This window comes from Lissotriton vulgaris, chromosome 10 (assembly GCF_964263255.1).
Source record: "Lissotriton vulgaris chromosome 10, aLisVul1.2, whole genome shotgun sequence".
NCBI classification, from domain to species: domain Eukaryota; kingdom Metazoa; phylum Chordata; class Amphibia; order Caudata; family Salamandridae; genus Lissotriton; species Lissotriton vulgaris.
Window position 1 is genome coordinate 105,990,704 of NC_141698.1, and position 22,600 is coordinate 106,013,303.

General features: G+C 45.1%; 1 protein-coding gene across 3 annotated transcripts in view; it reads right to left on the reverse strand.

Moving 5' to 3' along the window:
- SNX8 (sorting nexin 8) overlaps nt 1-22,600 on the reverse strand; it is a 167,309-nt gene that overhangs the window by 77,359 nt on the left and 67,350 nt on the right. For all 3 annotated transcript variants that reach the window (XM_086940614.1, XM_086940615.1, XM_086940616.1), the window contains exon 2: nt 17,190-17,381. In XM_086940614.1, the coding sequence (XP_086796740.1) occupies nt 17,190-17,360 (171 nt within the window). In that variant the 5' untranslated portion in view covers nt 17,361-17,381. The remainder of the gene's footprint in view (nt 1-17,189; nt 17,382-22,600) is intronic.

Here is a 22,600-nt window from a genome sequence, read left to right on the forward strand (position 1 = left end):
TGACAAGAGTTTGAATGACGGAGAACTCTTTGCTGCCGTGGGTGTCAATGCAAGACAGTGATATTTCATTTAGAACTTCACAGTACAAACAACAGCACTATGTAACCTTTTGGTACAAGGATGGACAGAGCCAAGACTATGAAGTGGGCAAGGAATGTTTATTCGTAGCACAACAGTCCACTCAATGAAAGTAAACAGGGGTACACAGTGTCTCTCTTGGGGGCTGTCCTGGGGGCTTCGGTCTCCACCTTGGCTCTCTCCCTGGGGGTCCGTCTTCCAGCTCTCCCACCGAGATGCACACAAAGAAAACAAACGTGGCTGTTACTACACAGCACTAAGAAGCACTTGATATGGAGGGGGAGTGAGGGAGTACGTTTCGTGATTCGCACAGACACCACCACCAAAGCTTAAGTCACCCGAGGGTGTAGTGCAACCAGATGCCTTATCTTGTCTGACGCCTCCCTTCCTACCCGGTCCCTCCCCGCTTGAAACTGAACAAGGTACGCAAACGGTTACGCACGTGAGGTAGCCACGCGTCCTCCTGCGCGTGGCTGGGCGGTCGGCGATATCGTTGGCCTCCTGGCTTTCTTGGCTCCTCTCCTCGCTGTTGTCCTCGCTCGGGGGTAACCTCCTGCTCCTCCGTTTCGCCTTGGCTTCTCCGGACCTCCGGACCTTCTTTCGACGGCGGCGCTGCAATTCCCGGATCCTCTGGGTGGACACCGTTCGATGAAGCCTCGTCCTCCGGATTCTCCTCTGCTACTCTCCGTCCTCCGTTCGTGGCGGAAAAGTCCCCGAACACCAGCGAGACGGCGTCTTCCGTGTCCGCCCTTCTATTCCCAAAAGCTGCTCCTGATTGGAGCACATGATTTCCCGTCATAGAGGCGGGGCCGACCACCTCGTTGGCAAAGCAAGAATTAAAGGGGCCAGTCCAGTCCTGTAGGGAAGAGGAAAAGTCCGTTATGGGACTGCAGTCCTCGACCCTCTGACACACTAGCAAATCAAATCCATATAGTAGGACACATGGAAGATTAACTCAAAATAAAGAGAAGCATCTGGGACAACTTAACAAGTGCACGACCCTACCTTGGGGGATTTCCTATTGTTGTCATAAAAGAATTAACAAATGGGACAGGTGAATGACGCGTCTCCCCGAAAATCATAATGAGAGAATGCCACAGCACCCCCCACCACTGATAAGATCATCAGATTTAACCCCTTCCATGCTGATGACGGCCCCCAGCCGTCATGCACTACGGTGCTCGTGTGCTGATGACGGCTGGTGGCCGTCATAAACCCGCCCACTCGCGATTCTGCCGCACTGGCGCAGAATCGCGGCCGCATGGGAGGGGTTAAAGGAAATGCAATAGTTCTGAAATGGTTCTAAATGTGGCGTATTACTGGATCAAACTCCAAGACTGTTGGTAAAGCACCACATTCTACACACATGTAGGCTTGAGTCTGTAGCAATGTCTTGTTCTCTGCTTTACACGAAATACGTTCTAAAATAAGGTTCAAGAGTGTTAACAGAGGCTGTGAAGGGTACTAAGACTCCGCAATGACATCTGCATACATTGTGTACAAAACAACACAATGCCCAACAGAAAGATTATAGGGGTGTGGACCATTGAGATTGATAAACCGACCATAAAAGTCTTCATACTTCCTCCCACCTGAGGGATTCAAAACAGATTAAAAGAGAACACAATTAACATTCCTCCTATTTGCTCCAGCATGGAAGATGTGGGTGGGTAGTTGGACAGGATGGCACGTATTGTAACAGACTTAAATCAAATTTAGCAGCCATCCCTGAAACTCTACGCAACCTGCTAAAGAAAGTCTCACTTTGGAAGTGAAGCTAAGTTCATGTAGCGGAAAGGACCCCTTTTCCAACTAACAAGTGTAGGCACTACAAATGGTAGATGCCAGGTCCTTTGGGTTAGTGGTCATCCAAGAATCCGAAATGAATGTGAGGCCTTATCTATCCTGTGGGACCATCAGCACTTTCATTAGCATCATAATGGGCTATTAGCTATTGCATTCATGGAAAAAAACACTGGTACCACTCTTCAAAGCCTCTGCTGAACATTCACCTCAGAGGATAGCAATATGGGCACTCCTACAGCAGGAATAGTGGCTAACTATCATGGATTGGCCACGCGCAGATACTACCACTAACTTTTTTTATGTCATCGCAGAAAAGCCACCACCCAAGAGAAGTTAAAGGAAGAAAATAATGAAGAACATATTAATCATCACAGCAACCACTCTACCCAAAGGGATCAGCATGTCGTGGAAGTGTTCATGCTTCAAGGAACCCTCACTTGTGATACAATCCCTCTACTCGAATTCAATCAGTAAGTAGCCTGCATGAATCCCTAAGGCATGATGAAGTTCAAGTTAAGAATGCTGGGAACATGCTGGCTTCCTGCAATTAACCTACAAGTGATACAAGAAGTATCCTAAGGTCTCATGCATCAAAGAAGGGCAAGCTCCCAATGTATCCTAAAAGGTCTGTGAAAACTCATGGAATAAAGTAAGTGCAACCTTCTCGATTGCCATAGATAGGTGCCACTTCCTGCGTGCTGTGAGCCAGAACATCTTTTTTTTTATAAATTTAAAAAAATCAAAGTAAACAACAACTCTGCTGTGAAAATAATTCCAAAGATGCAAAAGATCACACACCCTCGTGGAATTAGATAGGAAATAATGACTGATAATTGGCTGCTCGTCCAGGAATGCCAACAATACCTCTAGCAAAGAATTGGTCAACAGCATATAATGGCACATTAGCCCCAATGGTAAAAAGCCTGACAAGAAATCTCAAGTAAACACTCTGCATTGCCGAGGAGCAATCCAAGGATCCAGAACTGGAAATATATTAGCTCAGCTCCTGTAAGCGAGTAGTTGACTTACTCACCTACTAACTTATTCTTTACAGCTGGCATGACTCACTGACCCAAACGGGGCACCATCCCATTGAACCCTTAATGGAACATAGAAGCCATCGACCATACAATCAACCAAAACAACCCACTGAGTAACAATGACAGAATGAAGAAAATACTTTGAAGTATCTAGACCTCTAACCAACAAATCAGAGATCGATTTGTAATTCGTGAAGGTCAGGCAGCAACAGCTTCCGGATGACTTTTGAAACAAATCCTCTGCCAGTCAAAGTGGGGACACAGAGAAGGTATGCAACATGTATGGGTTTAAGAACTATTTGGGACCGGAACTCAAACAGATGGCTACTACCTTCTATGACCCACAGCCTATGTGATGAATCAGGAGCAACAGAGCTGTGGTGAACCCTTGACATGGGCCCAACCGATCCACCCTCAACAACCAATAATCCACAGTTTCTTGCAATTAGCAAAAACACTGACATCCCACCTAATTACTGACTAGCTATTGCATGCTGTTGAATGAACTTCATATGTAAGATGGCAAGAGAAGCTATGTTTTCAGTCTGTGTACAGCACAGGCATTTACTCCAACCCATTATAAACCGTTAATTTATCTTGGAAACGAACAGGAGAATCAGATTACTGTTTTCATTTTGACATCCACAGAGCTAAATGGCAGATTTGATTTCATGTAATTTCTAAAGCACCAGAATCAAACCCCTAAGGGGTATCTCCGCGTTCTGGGAGATGAGACTCAGGACTAATGGAATCATTTGCGGAAGAGTTCAGTTTTCAGAAGTTTTGTAAAAAGGAAGAGGTCTGCGCACTTTCGAGGGTGCAAAGGCAGAAGATTCCAATACATGGGAGCAAGTTAGGAAAAGGCTTTACCAACGTGTGGGATTTCTTAACGCAGGGGTGATAGGGGGGGATTTCTCCCTCGAGCGTAAGGATCTGCTCGGCTGATAGGGGATACGTTTCAATTAAATAACTAGGTCCTATGCCATTTAGTGCTGTATGCAACATATCTTAAACTTAATTATCTGGCATATGGGAAGCCAGTGTAGATGCTGGAGAGAGGCTGTTCTGGGTGCCATATACTGGACCAGACGGGCCGCAGTGTTTTGAAACACCTGAAGTTTATTTAAACCAAGAGGCATTAAAAATAGATGTTGCTTAAGAAATGTTGAAAATCAAAAGACTTCATGACATAATCCTAGTATCTGAAATGTAAGATTCATGGATTAATGGTGAAACAGGAGAGTTGTTGTTGAAATAGTTTTATATATACAATTGTTGCAGAATCCTTACAAGGGCTTTTAGGAGCACCTTCCAAATTTTGTACACTTTATTGCTGAAAATACAGACGGGCTTTTCACTGATTCACTGTTTCTGGTACATGGAGGGTGCCCTAGAATAATGATGTTAGAGAAGACTCATGTTCATGAGAAGATAAGACATCAGACACTTTTATTGAAAAGTCTATGCAAATAGAAAACGCTTCTCTGAGCTCCCAGGTTACCACTATCGGACTGTGATGAATGGGCAATTTGCACTCTGAGGAATAGCGCTTCATGCCAGAGTGCCCCAGCGCCAACATATTGCATACATTTGCCTGTCACATATTTTCTCCTCTATGCACTCCGATTCTACCTGATGAGAGCATTTGCTAAGGTGTTGTTGAGGCTCATACCAGAGATCCCATGTTTTCTTGTTTTCTAATGTTAATCAAGCATGCCATATTGATTCTGTAGATACGAACATCTGTGCTCCTGACAAAAGGAAGAAAGGCTTGAAGGCTAACCTTACTGCCTTAAGTTCCATCATTTTCATAGGTAGCTTATTCCTTTTATGCCAAATGACTGTATGTTGTAAATTACTAAAGAGGAGTTCTCCATCACTTGAGACTCTCCTTTGTGGTCAGGACAAATTGGTTCTCGAGTTGATGCCGATTGAGGTTCTTGAGAGGATGCTGTTTGCTCTGCCCCCACTCTCAGTGCTGGACTCATCCAGTCTGCAACTTGCACAGTGTTGTGCTGATCGCTTGAGAGTTGGTGACACTGAACCTCTATTTCTTCCTGGATTACGTGAATTATGAGGATGAGAGAAACAAACAAAGATATGCATCACAGTAGGTATTTTTACTTTCTGGCTGCACAGATAGTAGGATATTGTATTAACTGAGCTAGTAGCTTGAGTCAGTTTCTCTATTCTGCCAAAAGCTTGGCCTTGGTGTCAAACACTGGAATTTCAGTCCAGAGAAAAACCATGGATTTGGAAAGCGTGAGGTAATTTGCTGATACTGAGAGTGAAGTCAACTGCCTCATGACATGAAGTGATCTAGCTATTGCTATGGTGATCTCCTGCAGAGATGAATCTTTCAGTAATCAATTGCCCAGATAGTTATACATTTGCATCCCTAAACGAAAAAAAGCATGCAACTTTAAGTGGTATACAAATGTTGAAAATTCAAGGTGCAGATTTCGGGTTAAAAGGCAAAACTTCACCTGCTACTGTGGACGGTTTACCATAAAAAAAAAGGTAATGGCAGTATATCGAGTGGTTTAGAATAGGAACTATGCACCCTTTCAGTCTACTGAGGCGAGATAATCATTCTGATGTGTGTCATGTAGGATGTACTTTACGTTTTCATGTATAGGTCTCTTGAAGACCTCTTTTTAGCCTTAGGTAAGTCTTTTGTTACCAGGAAAATTCTTCAGTAGAGCCTTTGGTCTCTTAGCATCCGTATAGTATCTTTCAGTAGCATTCTCAGGATCTCTTCTTGAAGAGCATGGAGGTGTTGGTGGTATTTTTCATTCTGAGGTACGCATAGGAGTTTTGCCATGCACTGCAAGGAATGCTCATAACAAATTATACCCAACACGTAACTTTCTGTGGTAATGCCCTGTCATACTAGCAAATGATGCTGAATTTTTACCTACCACCACCAAACCAGCAGGGACATGGAGGGGGTGAATTTTCTCGACCAGTTAGGTTCTTTGTAGCTGGGCTTGCAATCTGATGAAAGGAGCACATCTACGTTTGTATAAATGTCATGTGGTACTTTATCTCAGTTGTGGTTTTTGGTGTTTTAAATATTATTTATAGTGGGCAAACTTTCTGTTCTTAAAATGTACTGTGGCTCATACAAATATGTCTTTCTTTTAAAGTTCTCTGGGATTTGACTGGTTTTCAATCTGTTTTAAACGCATAAAAACCCTCCAACTAGGTATATGTCAAGTAATGCTTGGGAGTCAAAGGTCTTGTATAGAATTCTGGCCAGCACCTCCAGCCTAAACTAGATATTGCAAAGCCATCTGTAGTGCCTCAAAACCACCCATTAGTAAGTGGCGAACATTTGTGTTGGTGGAATTCATCCACATATCAATGAAAGCTTACCATCCTTCAGAATATCCTCAGACTCTGCTCTGAGTTTTTCTAGAACCTTGCCTAGAAGCGTTGCAATACTGTTCCATGAATGTCCATCATAACAAGTTAGATTTTTTTTTTACAACTTTATTATTTTGAGTAACTGTATAATACACACTGAACAACAGTTACCGCTTGAATTTTCTGTCAAATGCAACTTACGTTACACCCACATCTTTCTCATTTCACACATATATTGTTCTGATACCCATCTAACTTTTCAAGGATGTACTGTTCTGTCTGACTGGCCATACCACGTTTTAAATATCTGAACGTTCTAACCCTTCCTCTCATAGTTCTGCATTAACTGTCATTTCAGTGGATAGATAGATAGATGTCACTTTTTCTCAGTAGGTTACTGATGCCCTACAAGCCCATGTCGCATGCAAGAAAGAAGCATAATTGTGGGCAAGCTAGGGCACAATTCGGATATCTCTTTTTCAGTTACTGTGATGTTAAATACATGTGATGTAAAATATTAAAGATTATTAATCTGAACCTCGTGTTGCTGGATTTGCCTTCAAATGGGTAGGTTATTATCAGTTCATTATCATTAAGAGGTTCTTGTAGGTCATTTCCCCACTGCTGCTTAATGTTCAGATGTTTTTTACCTATCTAGCTTCAGTTTTATATATCTGAGAGGCCCACCTCCTATATTGTCCCATACCTACTATTGAATTCAAGATCTGCTTTCACATGCACATTGGGGAATTCCTTTCAGGTATTTAGCTCAATTCCAGCTAATTCGGTATATCAAAGGAATTAACCAAGTCTCCCTCCGAAGTTGCCCAACATCTCTAAGAAGGTAATGAAAATATCACTATATATATCAACATATTTTGGTCTTATACGTTTAAATAGTTGCAGAGACCAAACCTCTATCTCTGGAAACAGGAGATTGGCAGAGAACACTATCCGCACCACACTAGCTGGACTAGGTTTGTTGGTGGTTCAATATGGTACCCCCACCACCATGTGTATTGCCACTAGAAATTCCTCTTGTGTGGACCCACTCAGTAATGATTTTTCACAGTTATCGCTTTCAGCACACCATCCGGTTGTATGCTGAAGCTGGTAATGCAGCTCAAAGTTCGATAACCCGAGCCACCCTCCTCTGAGACCCTCTTCAACATTTCCAACTTAGCCCTAATTCTCCGGCCAGTCCAGAATACATTTTTCTTCGGCACATTCAGTTTTTTGCTATGGGGCACACGGTGTTCTGTGCAGTGAACAGGCATTTTTGTCATAAAACTATCTTATCAATAGCAATCCTACTTAGAATGGACAATGGCAATGTATTCTAGACTTGATAACGACCTAGAATTGCTATTGAATATGCCGCTCTAAAGTTGCTACAAAAACTCTAATGCACTTGTCCACAGCTCCCTCCCTCCCTCCCTTCTACCCTGTCACTAATGGGGGCATGGTGCAGCAGAGTTACTTGACCCAAGTTGAGCCGCAGATACTATGACTGAATCCATTTTATCTTGGTGCATTAAGCTACCCGGTGTGTTGTTAGATCCCTTCTATTTCTTTTCTAGAGGACAGATATTGGTGGAAGATATAGGTGGAATATTTTTAAACATCAATAAAGTTTAATATAGTGCTGCTATTCACCCGATGGTGAATTCACATGCTTCAAGGTCCCGGAAGGCTTATTCGAACAGCCAGGTCTTGAGGGTCCTTCAGAATTCCGGAAGTGAGGTAATGGTTTGGAGATTAATGGGGCGGCTGTTCCAGGTCTTTGCAGCAATGTAGAAGAAGAAGTGCTCTATACTTCTGCTTCGGTGAATGAAGGGAGTTTGGGCAAGTTAAAGGGAGGCAGAGCATAGTCTTTGATGACTGGTGGAAGCTCAGGCGCTTGTTAATGTAGGCAGGTCCATGGTTGTGTAGAGCTTTGTGTGCGTGGGTCAGCAGCTTGTAATGGCATCTCTTCTGTACGGGGAGCTAATGGAGGCGCCTGAGGTGGGGTGTGATGTGGGTTTGTCAGGGGAAGTCGAGGATGAGTCTGGCTGCTGCAGCGTTCTGTATGGTAAGTCTATGTTTGAGGTGTGCGGCGATTCCTACCAAGAGAGCACTGCCATAGCTCAGTCTGGTTTTGATGAGGAACCTGTGTCATGGTGAATCTCGTGTGCTGGGGAAGCCACTTGAAGTTCTTCCGTAGCATGCATAGAGTGAAGAAGCAGGAGGAGTAGATGGTGTTAATCTTTGAGTTCATGGTAAGCTTGTTATCAATGAGGATTCTGAAGTTTCTGGTGTGGTCAGCAGGTGTGGGTACCGGTCCCTGATCTGACAGCCACCAGGAGTCATTCCAGGTGTTGCTGTTGTTGCCAAAAGATCTATACTTCCTTCTTGTCCGTGTTCAGTTTCAGGCAGTTGTCCGTCATCCAGTCGGCGATGCTTGTCATGCATCTGTGGAAGTTGGTCCTGGTGGAGGTAGGGTCATCAGTGAGGGAAAGGATCAGTTTGTGTAGAATATCATATTGAGACTGTGCAATCAGACAATGTTGGCCAGTGAGGTCATGTATGCATTAAAAAGTGTAGGGCTGAGGGATGAGCCCTAGGGAACACCGCAAACTAATAATAATCCCAGTATTTGTAAAGTGCAAACAATTACCAGAAAGTGTCAAGGAGCTGGGGGCCGTCGGGAAGATTAAGCGAGCTATTGCGATTGAACCGTGAACCCCTTTGTTCTGGAGTCAGTCACCCTGGCCTCTGCGCCACACCTCTTCCCATCCAAGGGTTTGGTGGTAAAAGGTGGTAGGCGGACCCTGTGTCCTTCCGAAGACGAAGGAGGTGATCTATCTGAGTGCATCCCCTTGGCTGCTGATGTGGTGGAGACAGAGTCTTTTGATCAGACATCCATCTGATATGTGGATGTCTTTAACCGATTCAGGTTTGTTGTCCTTAAAAACTAAACGAAAACACGATTTCTGCTCAGTTGGCACTGGCAGCATTGGCAAAACAAACTTGGAAGATGCCCTCTCAAGTAGGCTGTGGAATTATTCCAGCAGTGAATATTTAGGGAAGGGTTAATGCGACCTTCATCTGGAACTTCGTACTTATTTCATTCATCACTACGCGTTGAATATTTTTAGACTTTAGTTAGAAGACCCACTTCTTTCACCTTCCTACTCTTGTTGCTTGGGAAGTGGTGGAGAGGGTGAACAGCAGAGTTACAGAGCACTGAACTGGTGTGTGCTTCAGCCTCCGATGAATATTCAGGCCATACTATAGTCCATCATTTTTTTGCCCACTATGCCACTCTAGACTGAGAGAATCCATCCACAAATCAGTCTTGGACCTGCTTCAGCAGAACAGTTCGGTCGGGCCGCCAGGGCAGGTCCTCTCCAGGCGAGAACATATGCAACCTCTGACCGGTTTCTGCCTTTTGAGCATAGTAAGTGAGGCGCAGCTTGATTCCAATCACAGAATTAGCACAAGAACCATGCCTGGAAGGTGACCAGGTGATGGGAATACACCATCTTCAGCAGAGCAATCAACATGACGTTAATCCTAGTGCAATCTAGAGGTAAGAGATATGTCGTAGAAAATAATTAGGAACTGTTACACCGAGAACACAAAAATAAGGGCCTAATTACGACCCTGGCGGACACACTGCCAGTCCACGCCACGGCGTTCGGGAATGCTCTGCCAAGCCGGCGGCATCCCAACTGCTGCATCATCCAGACCGTGGAGCTGGTGGTGTGTCGGCGGCGCAGTTATGGCGGCGGCTTGCTGTGGCTCTAGGAAAGAGCCTGCAGCCAATGTCGGCCATTTTGAAACTCCCCATGTTTCCGTGCACGGTCTGCAGGAGAAACAGAGTGCGCAACAGTACTGATGGCATGGCGGTAAACACAGCTGGCACCAGCAACATGTCTCAAAGGCACACTCACCCTAGCACCCCAAAACCTGCCTTTCCGCCTACCTTTTCATGGCGGTGTCCCGACCATGAAAAGGTCAGCAGAAAAGCAGGTCTTGTTAAGCCTGGAAATGATGAAAATGCCTGGCCCGCCTCTATGGGCCGCCACTGCCACCGCGGAGCAGACATGTTGACGGTGGCTTTGCGGTGGTCTGCCCGCCCTGCTTGTAATCCAGTGGTTAGACCGCCAGGGTAGCGTGCAGTTGGACCGCCAAAATGCAGAGGCAATTAAAAGACAGCTAGGGTCGTAATTGGGACCTACATTTATACAGGTGTGTTATTTGATTCGGGTACATTCAACTGAGACTGCCATCATTCCAGCCTCGAGAGGCCCTGGAATTCAGCCTCTGAGGAGGGACAATTAGCTGAACACAATTCACAACTCTACTCTAAAATTCACCCAAGAATAGGCCATTGCCGCTACAGACCAGCTCATGGCGAGGTTAACATTGGAGTGTGTCTCTTGGCACAAGGTAGTGCTCAGGGCAAGCAAATCGCCACTGACTGACCTGTGCAGACATGGGGAACAAGTCTCTGGTGGGTGGGGGAGTTGCTAAAACGGAGTAAGTTCACCAATGACTGGTACACAGAGAGGACAGATATGTCTTACTACCCTACTAAACCAGTGTCAAGGATGCACTTGGCAATGATCATGATTGTGCTGCAGGGAATACACAAAGATGCCAAGCCACCCTAAAATGGTCTGTGAAGTGGCCCAAAATGGATGCGAGTCATAAACACATTTAAACTAGACACAAATGAACAAATTAAACAATCTGTGCAAATGGCACTGCTTGGAGGCGATAATAATATAGGTGCTTGTAGTCAAGTTTCAGTCCCTGGCCTCACAGTGGGGCATACAACAATTCTCTGCAAGGTCAATGTGTTATGCATGCTGGGAACTGGAAAGGAATCTTTTGACTTTTGGCTGTTACTCCTCTCAGAGGCAGAGAGATACTATAAACAGCCAAATGTAGAAGTCACTCAGCGCTCCACCAGACTCCCACCAGCTGCACTGACAAGATAACCAACGAGTGAAGGGGGGCTCACCCATTGCCTCCTGCAAGTATGCTGTCCAGGGGGCTGACCCAGTATCTGAATGGCACTGCAACAGAGCAATGGCTTAAAGTGCCCCTTCATGTATTAGATTATTTTAATGTGTGTTACTTCTGATAACAATATGAAATTGCTGACAGCTGAAGAGGTCCTTGTGCATGCCTGAAAAGAGCCCACCAGAACTAAAACTAGGGACCAACATTGGTCATCAGTGTTAAAAAATCATCCCATAAAGGCAGAAAAAATGATCGCTGATGCTGCTGCCTGTCTCATGATTAGGAAAAGTGGATACTAGTCACTTTCTCCTAACTTCATAGATGCTGTAAAAGGTTAGATTACACAAGCCTCAAGAAGCCTGTTACAATGTGTCTCTAACAAGTACAAGAATCGCAGGTTGAATGGGTGCACCGTGTTTTGAACAGCAGGGTGAATACATTCATTGGAGAATTAGAAGAGACTCTACATTTTATTCATGCTCGGATCTTGAAGAATAACATCCAATTGTTGTGATCTGCAACAGAAGAACCATACCTGCACTGGAAAACACATTTTGAAGAGGTCTCTCAGGCAGCTTGTGTATCAAACAACCAAATGTACATACTAACATGGAGCTAATTTGTATTCGATGATCTCTGTTGAAATACAGCCTGACAAGGAAGGGGATTCGGAGCCTGACAAAATACATTTTAGGTAAGTTTGTGTATATTGTATCTGGGTAATAAGCAGCAATAACTTTCACCGTGTTCTACTTTACTAATATTCTCACTCACAGCTGGTAAGACAGGCTGGTAATGGCTATAGGGAGCAGAAGCCAAAAAACAGGTGGGTTAAGTGAATGCAAGTCTGGTTTATGAAATACAATCTTGCAGTGTATGCCTTTGCACCACCAAGACCACATGCATAACATGCAACCTGGTTTTAGTTGCACAGTGTGTTAGTTCAGTTTGCCAAGACATTAGGAAATCATTTAAGCTGGGTGCTAAAAGGTGCATCTAATTCCAGCACATCTGGAAACTGAATCCAGATGTTTTCAATCTCTCCAAGAGCGAACTGAAAGAAAAGAGTATCCTGTAATAGACTGGCTGGGCAAGATGGAAGAGAGAACAAAGGCTGGTGTCATGCACTTCAGAGCCATAATAAACATCTGTTTGCTTTAGATGGAAATTGGACCTCTCTCACCTGCATGTCTGTGCTCTAAACAAGAATTAAATAAATGTCGCAGGAATTTCTCGCGTATGATTCAACTACTGCTTGACATACATTACCAGGACAAGGCGACTCAAGGAAAAGCGATTTGCACAACTGGAGACAACAACATGTGTGTGCATAGCGCTTCACACTGTAATTCTGCCACTTCTAATGGTACTTTTTTTAACAGCCTTAGAAAGATGGAAGGCTGAGTCTGCCTTGCCTTGATAAGATAAGACTGTTTTCAGAGGCGGGCGTTCACCTAATGAACTATCTTGGTGACTTCATGGTAATCTTTATAGATTTTTGTAAAGATTTACTTCCTATTCTTTGTTAAAAATGGGTTGAAACACAGCAAATAGTCAACAATTTATTTAATTTTCAAGAGACGAGTAGCATTTCTAATCCTGCATGCTGAGGGGTTGAAAATGAGGTGTTAGCCAATCCTGCATTACATTAAAGGGTTGCTTCCCCTACTGCTCCTTCCACATAGTTCATGGGATAAACTAGACAACAGTCAAAGTTGATGCAATTAATTTGTGCATTTTGGAGGAGACAGCAGATCAAATACTAGCATGTGCACATGAGTACCAGAAGCAAGAGTTTGGTACAAGCACGCAGAGGAGTAAGAGGAAATACAGACTTGCATCAGAGGGAAGTGGAAATTGGGATATGGAAAACTGATGAGAGGGATAGATTTGTGGAAACATCGCCATAATCTGGGATTGAAATGGGATGTGCAGCGGCAAAGAAAGACCATGGAAGTCGGCCTGAAAGTGATCAGGAAGCCCCAGGATGTGATGAATGTATGCCTATGTAAATGTCTCCTACCTATGCAATGTGCAATTCGCAAAATGTTACTTAACTGTACCCATTTATTTGTAGCTTTTTCTGTTGCATATTTATGCTATGTTGTTCATACTCCCAAGCATCTTTTTGTTGGTCTCATAAAATTATAGGTTAAGTTGTTCAAATTGGCACGCGGCACTGGGACATAAACTACAGACTGAATGCCACTATATCGCGCTCAACAATCACAATATAAGTATAGGTCGAGTTAGGAATAGTAAATCTATATTTACTTACAATATAGTGGTAGGCCCTTGTAATGGAATCGATATTACTTCCATGCGATAAAAAGCAAAACAATTAAACAAAACAGAAGCTAACAATGTATTTTCCCCCCATCTGAGCTGCGTCTGACTTTCCCTGCCATGTTCACTTACCTTGTGAGGTAAGAATAGGTGAAGTTAGAATAGTAAATATATACTTGCAATGCAATGTTACATCAATGTACTAGGTGAAATATTATCTTGTAGCATTGCAATAGTGAAACACTGACCCCCTTACCCCCAAATAGATGCTATGCTAATACATCTTTCCTCCACCTGTGGTCTGTGTTTGGGTGGCCCTGACACAAGTGTGATGAAAAAAACCCTTCCTTGATAGTGCAACATGAAAGGTCACTATACATTAGAATAAACTGCAAACCAATTGTTGCAGATAAGCAATATTTTCCATTTGAAAAGGTCTATTGTAGCTAGAAATGTTGTACATTGTTATGGTGGTGGGCTTGCCATGAAGGAGAAAAGAAATAAAGTCTTCAACAAGGTCAGACTCAATAAAGTCCGTCTCTCTCCCTCCACTGACAAATACCTAAACAATAGTTTTTGTTGGAAGTGTGAGTTGAGGACACCATGACTACCTTACTACACCAGCCAGCTTTCTTATATGATGAATGTGCCAAGATACTGCTGCTTGGCATCTGCTAGATAATGCATTCATTGATTGTCTGACTGAAGTTGAAAGATCACATGCCAACCTCGATTTGGAAACTGGTTTCCCTTCACATGGCTGGGAAAAAGCAGTAAAATTAGTTTGCAGTTCGAAGTCGTCTAATACGATCAATGCAATAAAAAATTGCCATTCTAAGATCAATTTGCGGCCATAATGTTCTGCTCAGTCATAAGCTGAGGATTTGTGAAGGTTAGAAGGTGTAAATTGAATGCCAAGGGTGATCGGTGGTATAGCTCAGACTATAACATGGTGGTAAAGATAACCTTACAATATCCTCTGGTATGTTTTGTGCAGGAAATACGAAACCTTTAACGTTTTTTTAAGGTGATGTGGCCCGACTCATCAGTGCATTGTTATACCACAGGAGGCTTGGCCTCAGTTTGCTAAACGATCCACCAACCAACCCGCAGAACATTTGGTTCTTAGAAACAGATCTACTTTAAGGTAGTGGTTTTTCTGGTGTACAAAACGTTAACATATGCAAGCCTTGACCTGACCAAAACTTCTACTACAGGTAAAACAAAAAGGGGCTGAATGGCCGGCCAGAAGGGGATTAGTAGCTAAAGTAATGAAAATCAGATCCAACACCAGGAAGCAGAGGTAATAAATTGAGATACAAGTTTAAGAGGTTAGTCAGAATGTGAAAGTACAACAAAAACACAGAGAATACCTGAAAAAGAAAATAACTGATAGAATGAGTATTTAAATTTAGTTACCAATGTAAGATAGATAGTCCATCTGTGGTAGAAGACAATTAAGACAAAAGGAGTAGGCAAGTATTAAGAAGCAGTAACAACATCAAGCTTTGTGGGAAGTAACACGGATGCTGTGATTAGGAAGATACATGGCCCTGCAGATGATAGTGGTGGTCAGAAGAAAAAACAGTAAACCATTCTGATGATTTCCCAATTAAATTGTGATTTTCCAATTAAATTTGTCTTGGTTTTTTGAAGACCATGATCAACCATGGGGAATGCAGCAGCAAGTAAGAGTAACAGAGTAGTGAATGGTGCCAACAGAGTAGTGAATGGTGCTCATAATGACCGGTACCATGATCGCTCTTGTGACAGCTTGCGGGGATGCTCAGTGCCATGGCAGGGCTGGGACGATTATTAGAATATATTAAAAACAACATTAACTTCCCTGAATGTTCTAGAGTTGCATAAGAACTGGAAAGTGTACAGGGTTTTGATGACACAATACAATCCGGATAGTTTTCACTTAAGGGATTTGGTGCAATTCATAAGCTACACAAACAAAAAAACTTGAAAATTGTGAAAATAAATCTAAAAAGAGCATTAAATACAAAAGTCTCTCACTAACTTCCGTTTCCTGCGGAGCGGTTTTCCTATGAATTGGATTGGAGTAGCCATCCGTTGCAGGGATGACTACATTTCCAGGAGGAGACCCATTGCTGGATCGGCAGTGAGAGCTTTGATCCATCCCATTTTGCTAATGTTTAACACACATAGTTGTGTACGTATTCAATAAGCACTTGCTAGTCAAACACCCCGCACAGTCACATGCATGGTCACTCCTTGGTCTGAACCAAGCCCGCTAGATCAGAGTTGTAAGAAACGCCTGACCTAAAAGGATGTCTCAACGTACAATAATGAAACTGTTACAAGTGACAACAAAGGAAGGAAAGGGAGAGCACGACAGCAAGAAAGAGAGTGAGAAAGAAGCCCAGAGAGATTAAGAAGGGTAGAAAGAGGGAGAGATAGTAAGACGGAGCTGAACAGTGAAAGAGAGACGAATGACAGAAAGAGAGAAAGCGCGAAAATAAAAGCGAGGGAGATGAAAAGGGGAGTAGAAAGAGCTGGAAGAGTGAAAGAGAGGGATGGACAAAGCCAAGTACATCGTAATCACAACAAGCAAAAACTGGGGCTATCTGGTTACTTCTATTACATTAAGAGAGTCAATACATCTTATGTTGGAAGTGGATGGTATTGTATCCCACAGTCTTAGCTTTAAATTATTTTCATAGAATGGTACAGTAACCACCGTAGACACCTTTTTCAACTTTCACCACAAGTCATCTAGTACAACAGGAGTCTACAGAGGTTTCTCTACTTTTAAAGTCTTGTTTTTTACATTTAAAGTAAAATAACACTTGGTTGAAAGGCCACATGATCACAACAATATATAGATAGCTGGTCCCCCTTCACTGATTGACAACACTTAGAGTTTAGAGGAAGATGCAGGGGAACTAGATAAGTGAGACTGGAGTGTAGATGGCCCCAGGAAAGAATGCTGTTTCTGAGAGATACCTGTTGATACCCTACAACTACTTACACTGGGTATACTGTACCGGACCATGACTGGAAAATAAACAGAGGCTCATTCCCCTTCAGTCTCTGATGACACCAGACTGAAGAAGTCTTTTTTCATGTGGAGTGGAGCTGTAGGATGACTTAGTAGTTCTAAGAGAGGATGGCACAAATGCTGTCAACATTGTTGGGACTTTGAATACGTCTAACTCCTTAGATGGCACTCCTGAACCTATTGAAAGACCCGGGACAGTACAGATAGCAATGCACATTTGTGGGCATGAGCCTCATACTACCAACAAGTGTTAAGAATTGGAGATCAGCATATGCGCCAAATCTTGCACGTGAATGGCGGGAACAGACAATTGCTGCATATTGGAAAAACTGATATATATGGCCCGCCGGTGTCCTCAAAAGCAAAAAAACATGGAGGAATTGGATGTTTTATCAGGGACATATAGACAACAATGTTGCCAACTCACCCTGAAAATGTTGAAGAATGACCGAGATCCAGCAGAGCACACAACTTCACAATGTGCAAGTGCATTGACTAGGTCACATATAAACACAGTGCTGTTTATTGTGTATTAAAACAATGAACTGGTATATTAAATACATGCTTACCTGGCTTGAGACCTCATATTCTACATGTTTGATGAACATGCCCTTTTTCTCAGGAACCAACTCTACTTTGACCGTGTCCTGTCCAACCAGCTGCTGCAGCGTATGAGAGAGCATCAGTGGGTTGCCTTGAGAGACTTGCATTTTAAGCGGTCCTTCATCACTCTGCTCCATTACCAATGGCGTCTGTGCACCCTGGAAATTTAAGGTTTCAAAAAATGTTTTACAACATAAATCCAACCTTAGAATACATTAATGTATCTTAGCCTACAGATGTTCCACAAATGCAATTATCATTTAACAAAGTGCTCAGCAGTTGTCTTACTCAAACAATCAGAATGAAAAATTAAAAGCTAGAAAGCTTCTTCGGCTCTCCTAGTGCATCCACCAAAGGTTAGGAAGCAAGGCAGAAACAGAAGAGGAGCAAAAAAGTATCCATTAAGCACAAAAAAGCACTGCCCATTAAAATACCCTGATTAAGGTAGCGGGTTCTGTATATATAGCAGAGACTTCACGGCCAAACAAAAGTAACATTTAGATTCCACAAATTAAATAAGCAAAGGCAAATTCAGCAGGACTGGAACTGAATGCCATACTTTTGGATGTGCCGATGCTTTTTATATTTTGTTTTGGCTTTTGCAAGTCTTTATTTTGGAAGCGCTCCCAGACCCTTGCCATTATTAAAAATAAACATGGGTAAAAAACAAATTTTTGGGCCTCACGAAGCACACTTTCCATAGAAATGATAATTAAGGGAACTACTTTGTGTGGATGTGGTCATTGTAAAAGTAAAGAATGTGGTCCCTCACTCAAGTTAGCCAGTGTCTTTAGTAGGACAACCACTGCTCCATGTTATTTGCTGTAAGTAGCAACAGCAGCTGATCAATATATGAAGAGAGCTGGTCCACAGACCCTAGAAGTCATTATATGAACTCTATAATTTTAGTAAAATCAAAACCCCTTGCCAAATGCCAGACCTAAAAAAGACGAGAGAACGTAACAGAACCTCTGACACTACCCTTGCAATAAAAAGAAAAAATACACAGTGGGTTTCGGAGAAGTAATATCTCCCACATCACTGTATTGGATGCTTGGTGTATCATTCTGTCTCCTAAAAAGTGCTTCCCTTCCAGTACGTAAGGAGCTAGTTAGACATCAGACATACACAGAATTATTAATTTGTTGTTCACTTCAATCATTTAGCCCACTCTTGCAAGTTAAACCCAAAGAAAACTCGTTTTTATTTTATGCTCACTGCAGCAAGCATTTTTTAGGTTTCGCCTGTCGAAAGCTGCGCACCGCGAAGCTTTTCGGCGCAGGCAAAATCTTATGTGTACAGTATGTGTGTGTTGTCCCGCCCCTCTGTTCCATTGGCTAGCTCCATAAATGGAGGCTAGCCATTGGAACAGAGATCTGTCCGTCAATGTAGGAGCAGATTTGTGGGCGTTCCCGAGAATTTTAGGCGTTTGCCCACGTCATGCCGCTGTGGGCGTTTTTTTTTAAGCTTTGTTTTCGCCATTTCGGAAGTGTCCTTTGCAGGGGTGGGTTGCGCGATGTCCCGCTGTCCGTTCCCGCCCCCCTCCTGCTGTCCGTGCGCCCGTTCCTGCCTGTCAGCAACCTCTGTAAGAATGGTTCAACAGGAAGCTGTAGCTAAATCGCTTATCTGTGAAGGGGTGAGAAGTACACACCATCCCAATAGCCCTTCCATCTGGTGGGCATTGAAGTGAGTTTGTGCTTGGAAGCAGTTGAAATCCCAAAATCGCATTACTGCAAGAAATTAGCTTTAAATAAATGTTTACGTATTGGAAAGTGGTTTATAACTGGGTTCAAACGAGTTTAAGCTGCCAGTTAGTATAATTTCGAAGCCACGTACTCAATTTTGAAACCTACACGTTACATAAGTTTAAAAAACAAAGCCAAAGTATGTTGCCATTTTTTTGTAAAATTTCTGATTGTTGAAACGTACATTAGAGTGTCGAGGCCACACAGTTGAAAAAAAAGTGTGCACTTTAGTTATACCTTCATATACCTACGATAAAAAATATCGCGGGTAGCGGTAATCAGCAGTGATGGGTAAGAGCACTTCAGTGATGCGGAGGTGGTATGATGGGGGGGCGGCACGTGATGGGGGACGCGTTTCACGCAAGATGGACCATTATCGCAAGGCAGGAGTTTCTGTTACATGCTGGTGAATTTTGTACGGAGCGAGACATTGTATCGCCCAGGAAACATTAGTTTGTAACAGGAAGCACTGTCCTTTTCTGCTATAATTTGGTAGGAGTGTTTACCTGCAGCCCGGTAACTCCTCCTGCATCCATCCCGATGCTCCCGGCTCCATAACTCAGTCGGGCTCAGCGAGCACCAGAAAAGAGCGACACCTACCACACCTTTATAGCCTTTGGAGGGTGGGCGGGGCTAGTCATTGCACTAAAAGCCGGCCCGAAGACAAGTTATGTATTGTGGAAGAGGCGTGGTCCTGGATGCTAATAACACGATAAATGCCGTACGGCATTTAGACGACTCTGGAGCACGTCTATTGGCCAAGGGGGCGGGGGACAAGAAAAACCGGAGCCCCCAGGCTCTTACCTTTACAGATCCGACTGCCTGGGATACATTGAATTTGAAAAGCATCCACCTGAAGATAGGCAATGGAAACAGTAAAAGGACTCGGTGGTGTACACCCAGAGAAATAAAAGAAGGAAAATAGGGCTCGAGCACCAGTTCTGCTAGAGAGCCGTGGGGTTTTTGAGCTCATTGAGTGTTCCAAGTCTGCGGAGCATGCTGACCAACGAAACCGGTTTCAACTAGAGAGAGCACTCTTTATTGTACAGATTGATGAATTTGTGGCCGAAAATAAACACATATTGTCAGTGCTGCGGCAACCAAAAATAGACCTAGAGGAGTCACTCAAGTTAACAAGGCAAATATTGTTCAGTCTGCAAAAGTCGTCGTGGAAATCAGTAATATTTTTAGGTTTCGCCTGGTGATCCGCTGCGCAGCAGCGTTCGCGCAGGCGAAATCTTTTGTTAGAACAGTTGTTGGCTTTGCACCGCCTCTCTCTTCCATTGGCTAGCTCCATAAATGGAGGCTAGCCATTGGAAGAGAGATCTGTCCGTCATTGTAAGAGGCGATTCGTGGACGTTCCGGCGAATTTTTCTCATACCGCCCCTTTTTTTGCCGTCACGAAGAGGTGGGTCCATTGTGGGGGTTTCCTTTTTTTTTTTTTTTCAAGTTGTTTGCGGCCGCCATTTTTTTCTAGGAGATAGGGCGAGCGGGTGGGTTCACATAATGCTCCTTTCTCGTCAGGAACCTCCTGCAGCCTCTCCCTGCCCTGCCAGAGCCGAGGACACGCAGCCGCGGCATTTCTCCCCGTTCCTTCCACCCCACTCCCAGTCCGATGCCTTCCCGCTGATCACGCAGCCGCGGCATTTCTCCCCGTTCCTTCCACCTCCCTCCCAGTCTGATGCCTTCTCGCTGATCTCGCAGCTGCGGCATTTCTCCCCGTTCCTTCCAGTCCTGGAGCTGTGAACACTGCAGCCCTGGAGCTGTGAGAGGAGCTGTGAGAGTCACACTGCAGTCCTGGAGCTGTGAGAGTCACGCTGCAGTCCTAGAGCGGTCGGATGGAGATGTCTTGACCTACGACCGCCAGTCCATCGTTACACGTTCGTAGCGACGTTTCCCTATTAAGTGTTGCGCACGTGTATAGCGCTGCCTTGAAGCGCTTACGGATCTGGGCGCCCATAATGGACTGGAGTCAGAGGGGTCATGTTACCCGCGAGGGGATCCTGGCGCTGAGACAAGCATTATGTTTGTTTAGTGACGAGTCATATGGGATGTGGTCATCTCTGTGCGTGCCCCCTAATCCCCCCATCCTGAAGACCTCTGTGCGCAGTCTGCCCTCGGTTCCAGGTGGGCGGGACGCCAGCCCATGTTTACCTTCCCCATCAGTGCGGCCTTATGTGCACTGGGTGCATGACTCTCACTCGGCCGTAGCGCCAAGTGCCAGACTCCGACGGCTGTAGGCGCTCTCTGAGCAGTGCCCCTTGTCTCCCATTGCACCGGATCTTGGCCCAGCCCGGCCCTCGGTGGTCCCGTGGTGGGCAGGACGCGGCCTGCCGCGCCTCTCTGGGCATTCCTCCCGTCTCTCGGGCACAGTTGAAGCGCCTAGCGCCCAGAGTGATGTCTCGGCCCCTCCTCGGAGTGGAAACCCGATCCCGGGGCGGCTTCTCCTTCACACGCCTTCCAAGCCGTGCCACGCCGTGCCACGCCGTTAACAGGAAAAGTGAGATGAAATACAAGCCAGGCTCTGAATACTGCCGCCCCTTGTGTGCCCCTGTGGCCCCCACGCGGTCCACGCAGGCACCCTTGTGTTGGACGGCGGCAGCCGCGGGCCTCTCATGCAGCTGTTTGTATTGCATTCTACTGTAGCATTTATGTAGCGCTGCGTACTCCGCCGAGGAGGCGGGGGCTCTTAGCGCTCTACAGCACGCGGAGCGCGTGGCTGGCACAGTGGGTTATGGGCTGTGCCTTGAGTAGGGATGGTGTTACCGTGGAGCGTGGGTGACCAGAGAGGCGTCTTTAGTTTTGTTTGATTGCCCCCATTCTTGTCTCCTTCGCCGTCTCCCCCTGCTGACAGAACCACCATCTGCGCGAGGCAGCCAGGCTACGGGGATGTAGGTGTGTGTGGCTCTGGGTGTGTGTGTGTGGCTCTGGGTGGGTGTGTGTGTGGCTCTGGGTGGGGGTGGGTGTGTGTGGCTCTGGGTGGGGGTGTGGGTGTGTGTGGCTCTGGGTGGGGGTGTGGGGGTGTGTGGCTCTGGGTGGGTGTGTGTGTGTGGCTCTGGGTGGGTGTGTGTGTGGCTCTGGGGGTGTGTGTGTGTGTGGCTCTGGGGGTGTGTGTGGCTCTGTGTGTGTGCCTCTGTGTGTGTGTGTGTGGCTCTATGTGTGTGTGTGTGTGTGTGTGGCTCTGTGTGTGTGTGTGGGAGGGGGCTCTGGATGTGGGGGGGCTCTGGATGTGGGTGTGTGGCTCTGGGTGTGGGTGTGGCTCTGGGTGTTGGTGTGTGGCTCTGGGGGTGCGTGTGTGTGTGGCTCTGGGGGTGTGTGTGTGTGGCTCTGGGTGTGTGTGTGTGTGGCTCTGGGTGTGTGTGCGTGGCTCTGGGTGTGTGTGCGTGGCTCTGGGTGTGTGTCTGTTGCTCTGGGTGTGTGTGTCTGTGGCTATGGGTGTGTGTGTGTGTGGCTCTGGGTGTGTGTGTGTGTGGCTCTGGGTGTGTGTGTGTGTGTGTGTGGGTGTGTGTGGCTCTGGGTGTGGGTGTGTGTGGCTCTGGGTGTGGGTGTGTGTGGCTCTGGGTGTGTGTGTGTGTGGCTCTGGGGGTGTGTGTGTGTGTGTGTGTGTGTGTGGCTCTGGGGGTGTGTGTGTG